This window comes from Carya illinoinensis, chromosome 6 (assembly GCF_018687715.1).
Source record: "Carya illinoinensis cultivar Pawnee chromosome 6, C.illinoinensisPawnee_v1, whole genome shotgun sequence".
Taxonomy (NCBI): Eukaryota; Viridiplantae; Streptophyta; class Magnoliopsida; order Fagales; family Juglandaceae; genus Carya; species Carya illinoinensis.
The window spans coordinates 27,147,838-27,167,369 of NC_056757.1; the positions used below are offsets into that span (position 1 = coordinate 27,147,838).

A 19,532-nucleotide genomic window follows, 5' to 3' on the forward strand; every position below is an offset into this window, starting at 1 on the left:
ATGATTCCAGAGCAGGAAAATAAATGAAAAATGCAAGCAGTTCTCAGAGTCCAGAAAAATAACTTAAAAAAGTGTACATATAAATATATAACTCGAACACATATCATTTCTTTATTTCTCCATAAAAAAGGATGATCAACACCACCTGAAAATTCAACCTGCTATATATTTTACTTTATACACCAATCTAGGTAACAAAAGATGGTTTAATAGAAAAGCACAAAGAACAAGCTGTAATTAATCAATCTGCCCTCTTGATTTCACTTGGAAATGGCTATACTCCAATGAGGCGTTTTTGGGTTCCTCCAATCAGTTAAAATGCTGTTGCTCCAACCACGGCCAGAACGCGGATTGATCGTCCATGCCGCAGAACATGTTGCTTAGGCTTTCTTCTTTGACGATTTGATCCATCTTCTGGCATTGGAGGTCAGGTCTTGATGAGTTTTGGAAGAGCTGAGCCACACCTGGAGGCCTTACAGAGGATGGAAAGAGTGTTCTGCTGATTGGATGAGTGGGTAAAGGACTGTCAATGGCCGGTGTCCTTGAGATATCCAGCTTGATCTCAGAGCTGTTCTCACTTCTGTTGCTGCAGGAACCCTCGGTTTCTTTATTGAGGTTGATAGATTCTGTTGGTTCTCTGTTTTTTAGAGCCACTATCTGTAGTGATTACGAATTGAACGGTCAAGATGAAGCATATAAACACATACTGAATTAATGATAATTCCCTGTTGTTAATTGGTATACAGATCAACTAGCTCAGATGTTTGCGTCTGAGAGTTCTCTTGTTTTAGATATGATTACCCTTTAGCCCCAAACAATATTATTGATCAATCAGTACATCAGGCATGAAAAGAAAATGAACTTTTTGAAAAGCCATTATTGGTTCCAAGACTTCCCTCAAAGAAAATCATGATGCAGGAAAGAGTCAAAAAGCATAACTATATATTAGGTGGGAAATGAACAAGATTTCGAAGTTTATTTAAGCAGAATTGACACTCCCATGCAGAACTCTGGAAGAAATCCCATAAATTTCACAAAATCAGCTGGATGAGATCCCCAGCATGAAAGGTAAATTTAGAAATAAGAAAATGAAAAGAAAGGCCATACAAATGACACATAACAAAAGAAAATGTATCGGAAAGTTGGAACTAACCTCTGCTTGAAGTTTCTGGTTCTGAGCTTGGAGAACATCATTATCTGCTTTGATTGCTTCAAACTGTCTTTTGAGCAGATCATAGTCTTTCTCCAACTGCTTAGTCTTCCACCTGGCCCTCCTGTTTTGGAACCATATAGCAATCTGTCTTGGCTGCAGACCAAGAGCCCTCGCCAGCTGGATTTTCCTCTCTGGCTCAAGCTTGTTCCCCAACTCGAAGTTCTTCTCAAGGGTCTTCACCTGTTCCATGTTAAGCCTCCTTTTCTTCTCCCCTACCTGTGAACCATCATCAGACAAGTCATCCTCCCCATTTCCTTCTTCTCCCAATTCAACACCTGAAAATGACAGGGATCTCTTTCCTAGGAAGGATGCAACTCCTGAATCAACAAAAAATCATTTGAACCCCATGTTAATTAGATTTAAGTTTCTGAGAGAGAGAGAGAGAGAGAGAGAGAGAGAGTACCATGAAACTCTTGAGGTGTGCATGATGGTAAGATTGGATTGAGAGAAGTGGGATGTTGATTGTCATCTTCATGAGGGGTTTGTAGCAGGAAATTTGCTGAGAAGAAAGCCATCCCATTACCAATCATTATCTAGTTAGGCAACTTAGGCTTGTGCCAGTAACAATATTCTCAAAAGCTCCGGCGATAATTTGGCAATCATGTTGAAATAGAGAAAGAAGATGGAAGATACACCGAGTGGACAGAGTTTTAGTGAAGGAAAGGGGAAAGAGAGACTTGATATATGACGTAAAATCCTAAGCTAAAAATAAGAGACAGTACCCATTTCTTCCTTAAGAAGAGATAAACAATTGGTACGATCCTCGTCTTGTATACGTTAACAGCTTTTCTAGGAGAGTTTTACTTTTTTGTGTATAGAAATACAGAATATAGAGAAAGTGGAAAGCAAGAGAAGAAGAAAGATGCAATATATATATATATATATATATTTATGGACTTGTCATCATATAAAGAGTGATTTATATGATGAGAAAAAAATATGGCAACGTAATTGAAAATAAATGGGAAACGTGCTAAACCGTGTCACTGGACAACTTATAAAATACTTTTCTGTTGTTATCTTGGAATCTGCTCTTTTTTTTTTCAGAAGTAATGCATGTTAATCTCTTTCATTTTTAGGAGGCAAGCAGTCGTGTTATTCTTAGCTAATTAGACTATATGTCTACAAATTAATATAAATTCCAGGAGGAAGCAGCTATGCACTTTTAAATTAAATTAGTGGCTTGATTCCAGTAGTAAAGGAAAGAAAATGGGGTTCATATTATATGATTCTTTAATATGAAGAAGTAGACTTGAGAGAGAAGAAAGAAATGCCCATCATGATTATTATTGAATAAATACATAATATAAACTATAGCTTTCAGATGGGGTTGGTGTTTTATAGAGTGGAACACAGTGCATATATGCCAGGTTTCTTAGAAAAATTAAGAAACATTTGGGTGGTCTGATATTTTTGTGCTGTCTGAGTTCTGTGAAGAAACAGGCCGGTTACTTAAGAAAAAAGAGAAATGAGTTGGCTGTATGTATCTTTAGATCCAAAGGGAGATTGAATTTGAGAGAAAGATGAGAAGGGAGGGGGCAGGAATCTAAGGGATGGGTCCAATGAGGGGGGGCAGGGCTTGCTCCCTAACCCACCAACAGGTATCGTGCATTAGGACGAAATTCTTTCCCATCATGCATTTATCCTTTTTCACACAAGTCCAGCCCTGCACACTGTGCAATGAAATGCCATGCCTTTGTATTGTGTACGTAAGAAAGAGGGTTTCATTTCAAAAGCTCCCCCCAACTCCCAAGCAATTTATCAGGCTATGCATGCATGCATGCATGCTAACACAACTAGATCTAGAGCTGTGTCCCTTTCCTTTTCGTTACTGATCCATCTTTTTCATGATACATAATATATATATGTTCGTCGCCTTTCCACTGATCCTACTACTGATCTCTAGCTCTCATCTTGACGATGATCTGCAAATTGCAACTTCAGGAATCACACTCCCACAACCCCTCCTTTTCTGATCTCTACCCTCACTCCTAAGCTTCTCACCAATAAACAATATTAATAATCATGTAAGTCATGATCACTAAAGAAAAATATATAAATCCAAGCCTATTTTATCTTCTTTTTCTGGGTTAAGTTCTGGCTAAAATTATTAGCTTTAAAAGCTGAAGGAAGGGCTAAAATATTTTTTTTTTGATAAGTAACAAAAGTAGAATTTTTTCTATATATTATGAAACATAAAGATGAAGAGATCAGTTGATATCAGGATTAGGAAAGAAGTGGCTAACCTAATAATTGCTTTTTAACGAAATTAAAGTAAATAATTATCAGAAATAGTTGCTAGAGCGAGCAGCTGGGGTCACTGATCTTGATCACCGTCACAGCACACCATGCAATAGGCAGCACCCAGGTTTCATTAATGTCAATTTTTTTTTTTTTTTTTTTCTGTTCTTCTTTCGTTTTCCCTCTTCTTAAGTTCATGATTCCATCATACATAAATAAATAAATAAAGCAGCACACATCCATAGATCAGTCTCTACTGATAGGAACTAAAATTCCAACACATGAGGGTCCCAAACTAGCTACAGCCTACTGTGGCCCCTAACCTACACCACCACAATATTCCATTCGCATCACACACAAATACATATATACATATAGCCAATTGCATCATTCATGAATACAATTTCTTCTCTCCCTTCTAGGACCATTCATGGGTACTTTTTTCTTTTCTTACGCAAGGGGTTTGACTGATCAGTGCGACATTGATCCTGAAAAGTTGAAATTGTGTTTGATTTTTTTAACAAAATTTGAATCTCAAAATTTTAAAGTTTCATTCTTCTTCTTTTTTCCTTTTTTTTTTTTTAATGATTTACCTAATAATTAAAGTAACGCTTACCACTTTCATGTAAAATTACTACTGATCTCAGCTCTTACTAATTAATGAAGTGATAAAATACCATGTGTGGATCTGTTTTAATAATCATCGTATATATGAGTTCAAACAAATAATATCTCTCGAATTCATTAAATCAAAAATTCTATGTACAGTCATTTTTACGTATTTTTTGTATATTTCTTCTTGTAGAATCTCATCCATCGGATCTAAAATCAGCTAATGCAAAAGAATAATCAAAAACCTGAGTAGATCAGTGCCACCTCCTTCTCCTTTTTGTAGAAATAACTTTTCAAATTTATGAAATAGTTGGTTTATTTTGAGTATCCCAACCTATATAATATACTTAAATTGTTATAAATCCTATGGAATTGCCAATATATTGATGTTTCCAGATGGGTAATAAAGCAAAAGAGAAAATATTTTTTGAAGAAACAAATAGTATTGTAATTGAAGGAGATTCATTACAAAATGTGTCCAAGATTGTTGAGAGATAAAAAAAATATTCTCTCAACACGAACTTGAATGTCTCGACATGAACTCGATTACACTCGAGTAATCGAAATCTAAATAGTGCATTTAGACATTAATCAAATTGACTTAAAGTTTACTCATTCATTTAAACTTTTATTAACGAATACGAATATGAATAACCCAACAAAAACTGTTGTCTACATCTTGTATATACTACCACGCACACGCATGAGCAAGGCGGATGATAAGCATTGGAGAAGAAACATGGGAGGGGTTTGCCTTTCTGAGTCTTGATAGAGAAATCATTAGCTGCCTAATACTTATTTTAAAGGGGGTACGCCCAAGAGAAACCAAGGGACCCACCAATCTGTAAATTGGTATTGATGGGAATTGCTAGGGTCCCACAAAATGGGACTTTAATATTGGCCAAATTAGACAAGCTAGTCTCACCTGCATCACATGAATTTATTAGTTGGAAGCAGATCAATGAGAGCTCTGGACCCTGGTGGAATGGGTGGATCCTGCATGTTCCTCAACACTGCTCCCAATTTTTTTAGACTCTTTTATTTTCTCCAACTGATTAAAAAGATAGAAAATTCACAAAAAAATAATGTCAATAAAGAAAGAGATGAATCTTCTCCTCCACATGCATTCTCGTGATTCTGAGTTGTTCAGCTGATTACCCTGATTCCATGTGCTCCCTTTCTTTCTGCAGGAAGGAGGGATTTTTTTCCTTCTTTTTTTCTCTCTTTTAATAAAAATATTTTGGATATCTTTTTCTTTTTGCTCGGCATTTTGGGTTTTAAGTCTATTGGAGATATGTGCTGATAGTGATTCGTCAACCACTGGTTGGGTTACGTTTTCTTGCAATTTGTAGTTTAGTTTCACGTTTCTGTAAATTACTTTCCAATTTGAATCTGGTCTTCAAGTTTTAACACTGATTAGTAAAACCATGGATGCTCAGGCTCTTAGGTTAAATATTCATTATATGCACGCCAACCAAAGATTTCAGTCTACTACTATATTGATGGACAAACATGTTAATTTAAGCACAAAGTACAAGTTATCAATATGGTTGATATATATGTGCGTGTCAAAAACAGTATGGTAATTATCTCAATATTAAACAATCACAAACCCATTCAAACGCAAGTAATTAGTCATTGGTGCAGGGATTAATATTTATGGACAAACTCGATTCACCACAATCTTCATGGTATGTTGTTCTCCTATTCATTGTGAACTGCTGAAAACTGATGCTTTCATTGGTTTGTGTCACTATATATATATATATATATATATATAGAGAGAGAGAGAGAGAGAGAGAGAGAGAGTAATGTTAGGTTCCAGTCTTGAAAAGACAAATCTCGTGTAGAATTTTTATAAAAAAGTGGATCTCATTGAAAAATAATGATTTTTTTTTTCACATTTATTCAAGATGGAGCCTAACTTTTTACAAAGACTTGTGCTGAGTTTGTTAATTTGAACCTTATGTGCATTATTTCTTATAGCTTGAGATACTTGAAATTTTGTACCAGAAAAGTATGAATTTGATCCCGCCCACCCAATTCTGCTTTCGAAATAATCGATGGAAAAAAGATAACGATATCTCTGATCCAATACCCAGACATATGTACAAACAAGTTTGAGGCTTTTTTTTCTCACAAAAAAAAATGTTTTGAGGCTTTTTTGAAACTTTTTTTTCTCTTTTTCCAACAAAAAAGTGATATACACACCAACCCTTAGATTCTAATGGGAAAAGCTAATAAAATAAAAAACACATAAATTATATTTCTATTAGGTATATTATTCAAAAAAGAAACGTCCCTTTTAAAGGGCGGGGGACCCGTTTGCTTGGACTGATTGTACCGTATAAACACTGCTTTTGCATTGACAACGAAATATGCAACTCTTAACTAGCGAGGAATGAGGATGAACAGACGTAGTAAGGGGTAAAGCGGAATAGAACAGTTCAACCAACAATTATTGGAATGGAAAATTCTTCTCAACAATCTTATACCATACACATGTAGAAGGAGAAAAAATAAAGACCCAAATCAACATATGTGTGATGTAAGACTACTAAATAGAATATACATCATGTTTCTTAGGAGTTTAACTTATCCGGTTTGGTCCCGTTTTATATAAATTTTAGAATCAAACCGATTATATCGGTTTTATATTTTTAAGAACCAATTATGCACTAATTACCTTTTTAAATCGGTACTTTCGATTTTATCGGTTCGGTCTAATTTTTCAGTTTTAGTAGAATTATATTATTATAAGTTATAGTGATTTAATATAGTATTAGTATTACTATATAAAAGTAATTTAATATAGTACTAGTATTAATATTTAATCACTAAGTACTAGTGTAATATTAATATTAATATAGTACTAGCATTAATATTCCTATATAAAAGTGATTTAATATTAATAAGTTCTAGTAATTTAATATAGTATTAGTATCACTAATACTATAATGATTTAATATAATATTATTATTAATTTACATTAGTATACTAATGTATACTAATTAATTAAAGAAAAATGTAATTACTATACTAATATATTATGTATTTATCAAAATGATTCAAATGAATATGTTAAAAATTTATCAGGCCTAAAAATGTAATTAATATATATTCTATATTAATAACATATGATCAAATAAATGTTTATGTTTAATATTCTAATTTTATGTTATAAATTATAATATAAAATTATTTCATATATAATTATATATAAAAATTATCTATAATATTTTATATGATATTAAATTTTAATTATATATATATAAACACGAACCGGTTTGGTCCAATCCCGAAAATCCTAGAACCAGAACCAGACTGATTCTATCCAGTTTATGAAAACATGGAACCGGTCCAGGACCTAACCGGTAAAATACCAGACAACGAGTCCAATCCGAAGCCGGTTTCCCGATTTAAACTTTCACGTTTAATGTTTCCCTTCAACTTTCTTTCTTTCTCTTCCACCATTGTTGCTATCTGGCAATTTAATAGAAACATCCATCATTGTCACCACATAGAGTCTTTATAAAAGATGGCAAGTGTGAATCATGGAATGTTTTGGTCATTTCACAATACGTTGACAAGTGAAATGACCAAAGTGTAACAAGTCCAACATGGAAGCTCCTTAGTGCGGGGGAGAAGAGAGGGCTACTGATGGTGAGCAACGGTGGGAAGAGGTTAGGAATGAAATCCTAACCCACGTGCGGGAACCCGAGCAAATTCAGAACTGAAGTGAAGACTTCAATTGATTAAGGGAACTCAAGTGAGTACAATAGGAAGTGGAGTTGAGAGTGGGCTGGACTTGGGCCAGCTTAGTTTAATTTATCTTTTAGCCTTATGTATTAGGTCAACAAGACTAGGTCACAGGGTAGTCCCAAAAAACAATCAATAGAATCCCAATACAATGATCTGAAAAAGGCGTCTGATGCTAAGTTTTCACAAATACCCAAATAGCTACTTTCAAAAGGCAAGACGAAGCAATAGTGCAATAGCTAGCTATTTTGACAGCAGAAATGCCAAAAAGAAACGTCCCACATGGCAACCTTTGGAATTCGTCCTCAAGTGAGCAAATGAGAGGAGCTTGAAAATATGCAGCTGCAATAGCCTTTTCAGCAACAACAATACTAACAACAGCCACCCCATCAAAACCAGTAGCTACAACAGCAACACATTGGCGATGTGCAGGCTCAGATAGTGAGGTTAGACTTTCCCATTTTCAATGGCAAAGACCCTGGTTGGATTTACAAAATTAATCAATTTTTTCATTTTCACAACACCATACCACATCAAAGATTGAAACTTGCCTCTTTTCACATGGAGGGCAAGGCCCTCGTTTGGTTTCAAGAAATGGAAGAAACAATCAAGTTCAGGGATTGGGACACATTCACTAAGGCATTATTGATTAGATTCGAGCCTAATGCATATAATGACCCGATGGAAGCCCTCACTAGATTAAGGCAGACGAGTACTGTAGAGGACCATCAAGCAAGGTTTGAAACCTTGTCTAACAAATTAAGAGGGTTGTCTAATACTTACAAGTTAGGTTATTTTTCGAAGAGGGTAAAGGATGAGATCCTGTTAATAGTGAGAATGTTCAACCCCACCAATCTAACCACACCATATAGCCTAACCAAAATCCAAGAAGAAAATGTTAACCTATACAAACCCAGAACCAACCTACTATACTCAACTGACCCAGGCATTTTGAAAACACCATCCACCTACCAACCTGACACAACCAAAACAAACCAAATCTTCCTATCCACAAAATAACCCACAACCAAATAAAAGAGACAAGAGACAAAGGGTTGTACTACCATTGTGATACCAAGTGGGTTTTGATCCATAAATGCCAAAATCTCAAACTTTACTTGCTAGAAGAAAAGATGCTGGATAGTGATTACAGTGAAACCCCTGTTGAGGAAGTTTGTGAGAAAAATAATGCCACAACCCATTTCCAAAACCCCAATAAACCCAACTAACCCTGAAATTACCGGATCACATAACCCACGAACCATAGGGTGAAAGAAAGAATTGGAAACCAGTGGGTCACTATATTGATTAATACTAGATCCATCCATAATTTTTTGGACCCAACTATTATTAAGAAGTCCAACTTGCCTAAGATGACATGGAAAGTGTCAAAGTGAGGTTGCTAATGAAGATCTTATCCCAAGTGAGGGAAAATGTAATGATTTGAGACTCTTAATTCAAGGCACTGCCTTTCTCTTAGAAGTAAAAGTTCTTGTATTGGCAAGTTGCAATATGGTGTTGGGTATCAAATGGCTAAGGGAGTTAGGCTTTATTTTATGGGATTTTGAAAAGCTAACCATAAAATTCTACTATGGGGGAAAAGAGATCATTTTACAGGGCCTTACAACAGTATAGATGATTGAGAAAAGGTTACTACACGAGTAATAAACTAGAAAATAAAAGTGTGATTTTGCAGTTCTTAGAAGGGGAAAATGAAACAGACCAACAATCTGACGGTGACATTCCAGCAAATATTCAGGCCTTGCTAGGCCAGTTTGAGGACGAATCTTCGAGCAAAAAGGGTTGCCACCCCACGAACCCACAACCACTCTATCAACCTCATACCAAACACTAAACCATTTCAATAAGGCCCTACTATTACCCCTACTATCAAAAGGATGAGATTGAGAATATAATTCAAGAACCCTTGAAGGCGGGGGGTCATTCAACCCAGCCAAAGCCCATATTCTTCCCCAGTACTATTGATTCAAAAGCCGATGGAACAAGACGATTATGTGTGGATTACTTGGGATTGAATAGTGTTACCATTGAGGATAAATTTCCTATCCCGGTGGTTGAAGAACTAATGGATGACCTGCAAGGGTCTATTATCTTTTCAAAACTAATTTGAGGTCCGGCTACCATCAAATATGTATTAAGCCCAACGATGTCCCCAAAATAGCTTTTAGAACTCATTAGGGGTACTATGAGTTCCTAGTAATGCTCATTTCCTACTACATTACAATATTGCTAGAGTAATTTGGGTCGAAGTATTCAAAAGGGTAGAACTAGCATGGGTCATGCCTGCTACAATGGCTGAACTTTTGGCACGTTGGATAAATCTCGACAATATCCCACAAATTTCAGCAATGTGAAAAATGATTCCTATGTCTTCTATGGTGCATTTGGAAGGAACAAAATGACAGGACATTTGAAGACAATGAGTGTTCTATGAAGGAGATCACATTATTATTTGTTAGAACCCTTTTTCTTTGGGCCAAAGCTGTAGATTTTAATGGCTTAGACTTACATGAGTTTCTTATTTCTCTTTCTTCCTCCTAGATAGATGTTATCTCTTGTATACCCCTATGTACTTGGGCTATGCCTATTCTTATTAATAATATTTAATCGTTTACCTATCAAAAAATAAGAAAAAGTCCATCGTAAAGTGGGTTGATGCAATAGTGGGCACCACCCACAAACATTATTCCACTACCCGAACCGCTACACCAAAATGTGTTTTTATCAGTTTGTGTAAAACATCATCAGTAACACAAATATAAGCACTGCCACTGAAGAGACAATAGAAGTAGGGGCATGAACTCAGAATGCAGCAAGATGATAATTGGGATTTCTTAAAAGAAAAAGTGAATAAAACAAATAAGCAATTATATCTTCCAATGTAAACCGCATCAAAATTTTCATTACAAAAATGAATGAATTTGACATGGAGAGCGTTTAGTTCATCAGAGTAGAATATGATACGCATGCAAAATGGCAGAGGCATCCCCCTGAAAGTTAACCACTAAGCGTGTTGTTGTGGGCACTGGTAAAAATCCTATACAGGTTGGTTGTCACCTTGATGATGCCGCATCAGTCATTAACCCAAATGGAAACCGGACGACTTGTAAGAGCTACTGGAAAGATTTGGCAGTCTGCGGATTGCAATAACACCAGCCGCAAAGCCAGAGATGGAAGCCAAAACAAAAGCAGGAATGTTTCCTCCTCCAAATAAAGCATCCCATGGCCCCGCGCCAAGTGATACGATCATCTAAGCAAAGTAATAACACAATTGACATCAAAATTGACTACATTAATAAATAAAAAATGAGAGCAAGAGTGGAAGTGTGTTTGCCATGATCAAACAAGAATAAAAAGGAAAAGTTTATATTTTTATAAACCATTCATCAATCAAGAATAAAAAGGAAAAGTATATATATATTATTATAAAAAGGAAAAGTGTTTGCCATGATCAAACAAGAATAAAAAGGAAAAGTATATATTTTTATCAGCCATTCATCAATCAATAAGCCCAATATTATCAATAATATATTACATGCTAGGCTAGGTACCACTGAACTCGACCCCCAAATAATAAGTAACAGGAGAAAAACAATTAGAGACAGGAGACTACGGAACATTCTCCCTAAGATATGTACCAAAGATGCTTTGGAAATGAATGTTGAACTTTCTCGAGCATAGTAACTGCAATTATGGCAATACACACAAAAGAGTAAAAAAGGGTGGGGATGACGGTTAACGGAACCAAAGAAATATATAACGTCAGCTGCTCATTTGCAAAAACAAAAGAATGCTGATCTATTTCAAAGTTTGAAGCCATATCCTCATCAAAGCCAAATAGGAGTAAAGGGAAACAATTATCACGCTTAACTAGTTAACTAAAAAACGATATGAAAACTTAGATTGTTGTTTTAGGACGGTTTCCATTCCACATGGTAAAGAATCAATCATTTACAAATTTAAATGTGGAAAAATGAGACAGAAAATAAAGAAGAATGAATGTAACACTAACTACCTGAGGAACAACTATTGCAAGATTCAGAACTCCTATAGCCAGCCCTGCATAGCCATACAAACTGTTCAGGATCACAACCGAGAAAGGAGGGTAAGAACATGAAGTAAAAAAAAAAAAAAGTGCTACAAACCTTGGCCACCACCTGAATCAGCAGTCAGCTCTGCTGTGACAGAAAATGGAACACTGTAGGTAATCTGTAACACAAACAATTGATGCCAGTAAACAAACTCTGCTAGGGACAGAAATGGAAGCAAATCAAGTATTACTGAGAGATGCTTACAGCAAGAGGAAAGCCAAGAAGAGCAAATAAAACCAAGGCAGCAATCCTGATTGCTGCACTCCCACCAATTACATGTTGAACCCCTTCAGAATATTCCCGGATGGATACCAAACTAATGATAGCTGTGCCTGCCATGCAAGCAAATACAATAAAATTGCTCATCGCCCATACCAGTCTTGCACCAATCCACTGACACATGGGTTCAATAAGAAAAGAACTGATGCCAAGAACAACCTACATCAAAAAAATAAAAATAAAAATAAAAAAAATCATTTCAATAATTGTTGAGCAAGAAAAGACAATATTCACCTATCAAAAAAGAAAAGAAGCTATTTATAGGATTCCATTACTTTTAAAATTGTGAAAACATTTTTATTCTAATCAGAAGTGTTGGTGTAAAGAATATTACACTCTATGCATCAAAATTTAATCAAGATGGAACAAAAATTGCACAATTTGAGAGTGCACAAGATCCCTATGAGTCCCCCACTCAAACAACTTTCACATAAAAGATGTCATGATGTCACGTGAGACCAAGCTTTGTATAGCATGCTTTATATACCTTGAAGGACGTGGCTTGAGACTTTCGTTCATGTTGACTGTTGCAAATCAGTTTGCAAGATGCACGTAAGAGGTTCAGTCAAGTGAATGCATTAGACTTGAATCTATAAAAGAATTATGAGTCCTGTTTTAATCCTGATTTGAGTTCTACCTATTTAAGCTTCCAAAAAAAAATGATTTTCCAGTTCTATGGACATTACTATAGAATTCCACCAGTATTCTTAGAGAAAGAATCCCCTAGGTGAGATTATGCCTCAATTATAAAATATTTATCTTTATTCAAAAGTTACCACCCTCATGATTTTTTAATGTCCTTTAAACAAAAACTTGTAGGAGTAGAGGCTGGAGTTCAGACATGTTGTGGTGCAGAGATTGAATGGGTCACTATTGGTGTTGCAAGTCATAGTTGCTACAAATAGAAATGTTTTATATATTGATTTTAACAATTTTCTCTTACTAAGAATTTTAGGTGCTGACTCATCACTTGGAGTGATTTTCTTTAAAAGAATTGTTCAAAAGTTTTCCACTTCATCCAACAAAATCTCTACGTGATTTATTTTAATGCTTTTAACATTTGTGGTTTTGTTGATGGTGTTTGCTTGATATTTTCCAGTTGTGAAGAATTTTTAATTTAGTAATAATCTAAATAAAACACCTATTCACCACCCCCCCCCCCCCCCCTACCCCAAAAAAATGTGTGTTTATGTTTTTTTTAAGGTACGTCTATGATTATGCCCTAGATTTTCACAAAGTATGATACATTTTTAATAAAAGTTAAACTATCGATGCTCAATTTTGAGTTCTTACTGAATTCAATAGCAAACCGAATGCACCTTCTCTTACACCTTGATTATACCTCTGTGCATCAGAAAGATCTCCTTTTGGATCTCCATGATAAACTTCCCTCCCCATCCAATCAGTATCAAAAAGAAAGAAGGGGAACCAGGACAACTGCAAGATTATGATAGCAAACAGCATAAGGTAAATATGGAAAGCTCAAACAAGCGATCATCGCACAAAACCACTAATCTCAAAAACAAAAAACAAATACATAGGGGACCTAGCCATTCACCACATAAGCAAAAAAACATTTGGTTAAAAAAATCAAATTAAAAAATTTACATTAAGAAAACCTTTTTTATGCTTTGCCATTTTTCAAAAAACAAAGTTTCAGTTTTAAGTTTGTTTTCTAAAGAATAGAAAGGTAAAAAAAACACTTTTATTTTCTGCAAGCTGAATCTTTTGTCTCATATACCCACTTTTAAAAAATCCAAAACTTTGTACCTAAAACCTTCATTCTGCCTTTTCTATCTTCCCTTCCACCCCATGGTCCACCCCTAGCCCCCCACCACTCAAACTTGTTGATTCAGTTACTAACCCCTCATCTTAGACCAATTGATACAAAGTGTTAATACAAGTGTTCCGTTTTAACCATGAGTCGATGCCATATGAATTGAGAATCTTGTGGTAACATTTAGGCTTTATATTAATATTTTTGTTTGTAACATTTCTCCATCGTATTATGAGTGAAAGAATTTCAGGTTTTCATTTTTATTGGCACCGGGTATCCAGGAATAGCATCCCAACTAATCCCAGAGGTTGCACAGGCCCTCGGCAAGAAGTTTTCTACAGGTCACCTAGGGTAATTCAAGGAGAAAATCCCCCAATCCGATAGCCCCTAGAGATTGTTTACACCCAAGAGGATTTGAGCCTTAGATCTGAGGGGAGCATACCCCCAAGCCCAAGACCTTTACCACTTGAGCCAACACCTGGGGGTTATGACAGAATTACAGTTATCCCATGTACTCTTTGGTAACAACTACCACAGATTATTTATCATAGTTCTAACTTGTTTGTAAACTATGCCTATATGTTGCATACTTTTGGTTTTTCTGCTGGTTTTAAAGGCTCCCCATCATATCTATACTTCAGCTTATAAAGTTATAAGCAATGAGATTAACACTAAACAATTACAACCTTCATCATTAATTTTCAATAGAAGGTGATTCCCAATATTATACCACTCATAAAATAAAGTGTCAATTTCAAGTCAACTAATCTATTCAATTTTTGTGATTTTAATTTTAATTTTTTTTTTTTTTTTTTTTTTTTTTTTTTTTTTAACCAAGAAAGAAAAATTGAAGTAACAGCTATCCTGTGCATTACTCAAGTTTGGAAATTAACCAACACCTAATTAGAAGGGAAAATACAGAAAAAGGAAATATTGATATAACTACAGTACCTACCCAAGTTAGAGCCATAACAATAAGCACTGAATGCATTGTGAGCGGTAAATGCCTTAAACTGGTCAACAGATTGACTAACACAGCTCCAGGGCCATCACTAAAGCTTTCATTGTGATGATCCTCAACTTTAGAGTTTAACTGTGTTAGGTTTACATCCCTTTCATAATCACCTGCAGTGTTGTTATCTCTCCCATTGTTAGCAATTGGCAGAGAAGACTTTGACTTTGACATGTCCAGACCATTTTGTTGTATGTCATCCAACAAAGGCAGTGTATCAGTTAGATGGTGGGGACGATTCACACTAAGTGGAACCTCCTTCGCAAAATAAAGAGTCACAAGTGAGCAAAGTGTCAGGAAAACCTGCAAAACAACGTCCGTGAACTAAGAATCACACAATAAGATGCCAGCAAAATGCTTCAAGCAACAAATTCCTTTCTTTCCTGGGTTTTTCACTAAAAGATTAACAAAGTTATGAAATACTAAAAGGTAGATGCATAAAAAGGATAAAAAAAAAATCAGAAGCTATGTGTATATAGATGCTGTTTCTTTTTTACAATAACCAGAACAAATGACTGGTCTTTATCAGAGACCTCAAAGCCGGCTAATGTCATTTGAGTCTTTATAGGATCGACATCAATAATTCCACACTCCTCTCTCTTACACATGCAAGACTCATAGCATGGATATACAAATCAAGTTTAGCATTCTATAATAACATAAGCCTAAATTATATATTCTTCATTGCTTCACCCAGATATTCCACAGAAACAAGATTTAGCCAGACAGAAACCCTGCTGGTAGCCGGTGGTCAATGGTAAAATGGAAGCACATGATTATAGGATCTTTTACTCCCAGAAGATTTCTGCTTCATTTATATAAAAAATTATGAAAGAAGTCATAATAATTTACATCGGAAAAAATGTAACTCACCACCGCAACAAGAAATGCTGCTTTGAGATTTGCACAGGCTTCACAGCAAGCTTTACTTGTCAGAAATGGAAACCATCTGCTCACAAATGAATATGCAGATGGATTAATCATCACAAAAATTAAGTGGTGCATTTAAACAATGAAAACAAAAACTAATACATCCACCGGGACAACGGAGAGTCTTGACCATGCAAGATTCAAAGTTTCTTTACATCTAAAGGGTATTTAAAAAATATCACATATGATGGAATGCATAGAATGAATAGGCTCATAAAGAAACTTCAAGCTGAATCTGCACAAACAGTATGTTACAAAAAAACAACAGTCGAGAGGTGTCACCTGTGCCAATTTCCACTAGCACCAGCAGAGAATCCCAGGATGTTTCCAACAGCCATCCACGAGCAGAATACAGCATTTGATGAATTACGTTGATCAGGGCCTAAAAATAAATTTGTAACACAACTTATAATGTTTTAAAGTCACATTATCAGAATAACATGTAAATAAAACAAAAGTAGCCAGATATCACTGAATCTATAAGAACCCAGATGGAAAAAATAATATCGGAGAAAAAAAAAAAATAGCCACCTGATAGATCAGCCAGAAGTGCACGAGCTGGTCCCTAAAAATGACAAAAATTTCATTTGCTCTTATATACATGGTGGTTAACAACAAATATTTTATAAGTAGAATAATGAATTTATTAATACTAGAAAAGGTTGTATCCCCCATACACGGAGTATACAAGATTTCATACGTTGTAATTCAAAGCCAGAAATAAATTGTTTCAACAAGCTTCACCTGCACTGTATTGTTGGCAAGATCTAGCATCCAAAAACCAATAATAAATACAATAGCTGCCCTCATTCGGGTACCTTTGTATGTGCTGCATTAGATGAGCTTTTTTAACTCAAATTAATATTTGTGAAATAAAAAAACAAAGGATCAAGAGAAGGCAATAGAAACCTGCAATGCTCCTTGGTATCACCTAATAAATATCCAATGTCTGCAGAAAACCCGATTAATATCACCTAATTTGCAAGATTTAGTTTAGCAAATATATATTTTATAACTAAGTTTAGCAAATATAAAAAAGCCGTAAAACCAAGTTTAAAAGATACGGATGTTCTGAACACTTACGGCTGCTGAGATCATGAGAGATCCTATAAGAATAAATGGCCTTCTTCTTCCATATTTAGAAGTGCATTTATCACTCCAAATACCAACACACGGTTGAACCTGAAAAACAAGATGCAAGTAACTCAAGAATATTACTACTTGAATCAATTATATACTTAGAGTCCAATATTGGAATCATTATAAAGAGCAAGAACTTCTCTCTTCTGAGTAACGCAGGATCCCATGCACCACCTCACTCAGTATGGGATGTCACAGATGATGGCTTGATATATCGTAACGAACTAAAAGAGAAAATCTTTGAAGGAAATTTACACGGTTGATATAAAACATTATAATTCTGAACCATTGGTCCATAGTAGGGCAAAAAATGAAAAATAAGTAAGCGGTTGCTATCACCTACCACAAGACCTGTGATTGGACCACATAGCCAAATGAAAGAAGAAAATGCATGTTCAATTCCCAGCGTCTGCAACAATCAGTTAAGAGCATCAGTTAATCAAAATGAAGTACATTTACAAAATTGAGAAGAACTCAAATTACTCAATACGGTTTCACTGATCAAGGCAAAGATTTCAGAAACTATCAAATGAATCATGAATAATCGTGTAGACAACTTGCATCAATGTAAACAGAGAAAAATCTCAGAATTGTGGTTTTGATTTTATATTACACGTAAACATCGTTTTGTGCAACCATGGGGTAGAAAGCTCTGTTTCTACGCCAACGTTTGGTGCAAACATGGCCATGGTAACTTTCTCCTGTCATTTTATAATCTTAAATAATCATCAATTCTGGAAAACGGGGGGTCATTTAAAGAGGATGGTTTTTTAGCTCTCTAAATTCTTCAACTCAGAATGAAATTTTCTTAGGAGCTGTAACTACATTGGATGGTAACACCAAGTCACAAGCTGATCACTACTCCCTTTACATGATCATTCAAAAATAAAGTCTAACTCTACTCTAATCCTCAATCTCTAAGGATCAACTGTCCCGTGTCTGATCCTTTCTTAACCTTCTCAACCCATTTACACGTGATGGCCTTTTAGATCTGTAGGACAGAGAAGGAATTCCCACGTCTCAGTTCGTCACTCATTTGGACGGAGTGAGTCACGGCATGACAGATGGAAATTTTTTTTATAATTAGAGAGATTTCACCGAACGCTAAGACACTATAGTTCTCAGAATCAGAGCCTAAACAGTCTCATACTCGTGCAGGTCCGAATCGTCGAGAAACCACGCAAATTTAAAACATAGATTAAACCAAAAACATAACAACATTTTCTATGGGGGGAGGGGGCAGAGAGAGAATGGACCTGAATGTAAGGAGTTAAAAGCGAGAGCTGTAAGGCCCAGCCGAATTGGACCCCAGCGGCGATCGTACAACTGAGAATCAGAGTCATCAAGCTACTGTGATTATCTCTGGGAGGAGGAGAAGCCGAAGAAGGAGGAGGAGAATTAAGGTCGATCAGGTGGTTGGGGGAGGGGGACTCGTCCGCTTCCACCATTTCCACTTCCGCCACTATCTTAAGGTTCTTGTACGGAACCCCTAACGGCACGGAGTCCTTCGCCGCCATGAATCGGAGATGGTATTCTTAAGTCGGCGATGATTAAGAGCGCTCGATCGTGGGCCTCACATTAAACTCGATTGCTGAGGATCTACGAGTTTTGCACAGATATCTTAGTCGAGGGTTAGGAAGAAATAAGAAGAAGAAGAAGAAGAAATTGCAGAGTTAACGATCAAATTTGGGTGGGTGTGACCGTGTGTGGAGGATGACTCTGATGCGAATACGATGGGACGATTCTTGCCTTCCCTTGCATGTCAGTTGCGCAGCATCACCATGAAGCAAGGGTGAAAGAAAAAACCGGAAAATCTGTTAAACCGTACCGAATCGATCCAGTTTCTAACCGGTCTGGTGCGGTATCCGGTTTTAAGAATAAAAATTGGTTCTAAATCAATGAAAATTGGTTCTAAATCAATGCAGTATGATTTAAATACCGATACATATATATATATTTATAATTTTTTATATTATATTATATATTATTTTATGTTAAATTTTTAATTAATATAACATGAAATTATAATTTTATAATATAAAATTAATATAACATAAAATTGTAATCTTAAATATAAACATTAATATTAAGTTATTAATATAAAATTACTTTTGATATATATATATCAATGCCAGATAAATTTTTGGCATAATAAATTATATTATTATTTTTTTTTTTGTAAATACATTTTTATACATTTGATCGTATATACTTATATAGAACTTATATAGACCATAGTTAAATTCAATACAATACTAATATATATTAATTATTATAAAATAAAGTATTTATACTATAATAAAAATATATTAATAGTTTAATATATGTAAATATCATATTATTACTAACATAAATAACCTATAAAACAAAAAAAATCAAACTGGAGCGAAACAAGAAAAATTAGAAAGTTTAAATTTCGATAGTAAATCGGTACGGTATTGATTCTTAGATTTTCAA

General features: G+C 35.2%; 2 protein-coding genes across 6 annotated transcripts; both read right to left on the reverse strand.

Moving 5' to 3' along the window:
• Positions 1 to 86: 86 nt before the first annotated feature.
• On the reverse strand, positions 87 to 2,056 carry LOC122314476 (homeobox-leucine zipper protein ATHB-13-like). Its single transcript, XM_043130099.1, has 3 exons — positions 1,617 to 2,056; positions 1,154 to 1,530; positions 87 to 657 (listed from the first exon to the last, which is right to left on the reverse strand). Exons 1-3 carry the CDS (start codon positions 1,741 to 1,743, stop codon positions 310 to 312), a joined length of 852 nt encoding a protein of 283 aa, XP_042986033.1. The 5' UTR covers positions 1,744 to 2,056; the 3' UTR covers positions 87 to 309.
• Positions 2,057 to 10,654: 8,598 nt separating this feature from the next.
• LOC122313978 (sucrose transport protein SUC3-like) lies at positions 10,655 to 18,912 on the reverse strand. Of its 5 annotated transcripts, none has more exons than XM_043129335.1 (14): positions 18,332 to 18,912; positions 17,419 to 17,484; positions 17,019 to 17,117; positions 16,845 to 16,909; positions 16,680 to 16,764; positions 16,467 to 16,500; positions 16,218 to 16,317; positions 15,879 to 15,954; positions 14,949 to 15,308; positions 13,536 to 13,653; positions 12,142 to 12,269; positions 11,992 to 12,055; positions 11,862 to 11,905; positions 10,655 to 11,096 (listed from the first exon to the last, which is right to left on the reverse strand). In XM_043129335.1, exons 1-14 carry the CDS (start codon positions 18,590 to 18,592, stop codon positions 10,926 to 10,928), a joined length of 1,671 nt encoding a protein of 556 aa, XP_042985269.1. In that variant the 5' UTR covers positions 18,593 to 18,912; the 3' UTR covers positions 10,655 to 10,925. The 5 variants fall into 5 exon arrangements, with proteins under 5 accessions (XP_042985269.1, XP_042985268.1, XP_042985267.1 ...); XM_043129334.1 differs by having other exon boundaries at positions 12,004 to 12,055; positions 12,142 to 12,375; positions 13,510 to 13,653; positions 18,332 to 18,911; XM_043129333.1 differs by having other exon boundaries at positions 12,142 to 12,375; positions 13,510 to 13,653; positions 18,332 to 18,909.
• Between the last annotated feature and the right edge of the window lie 620 nt (positions 18,913 to 19,532).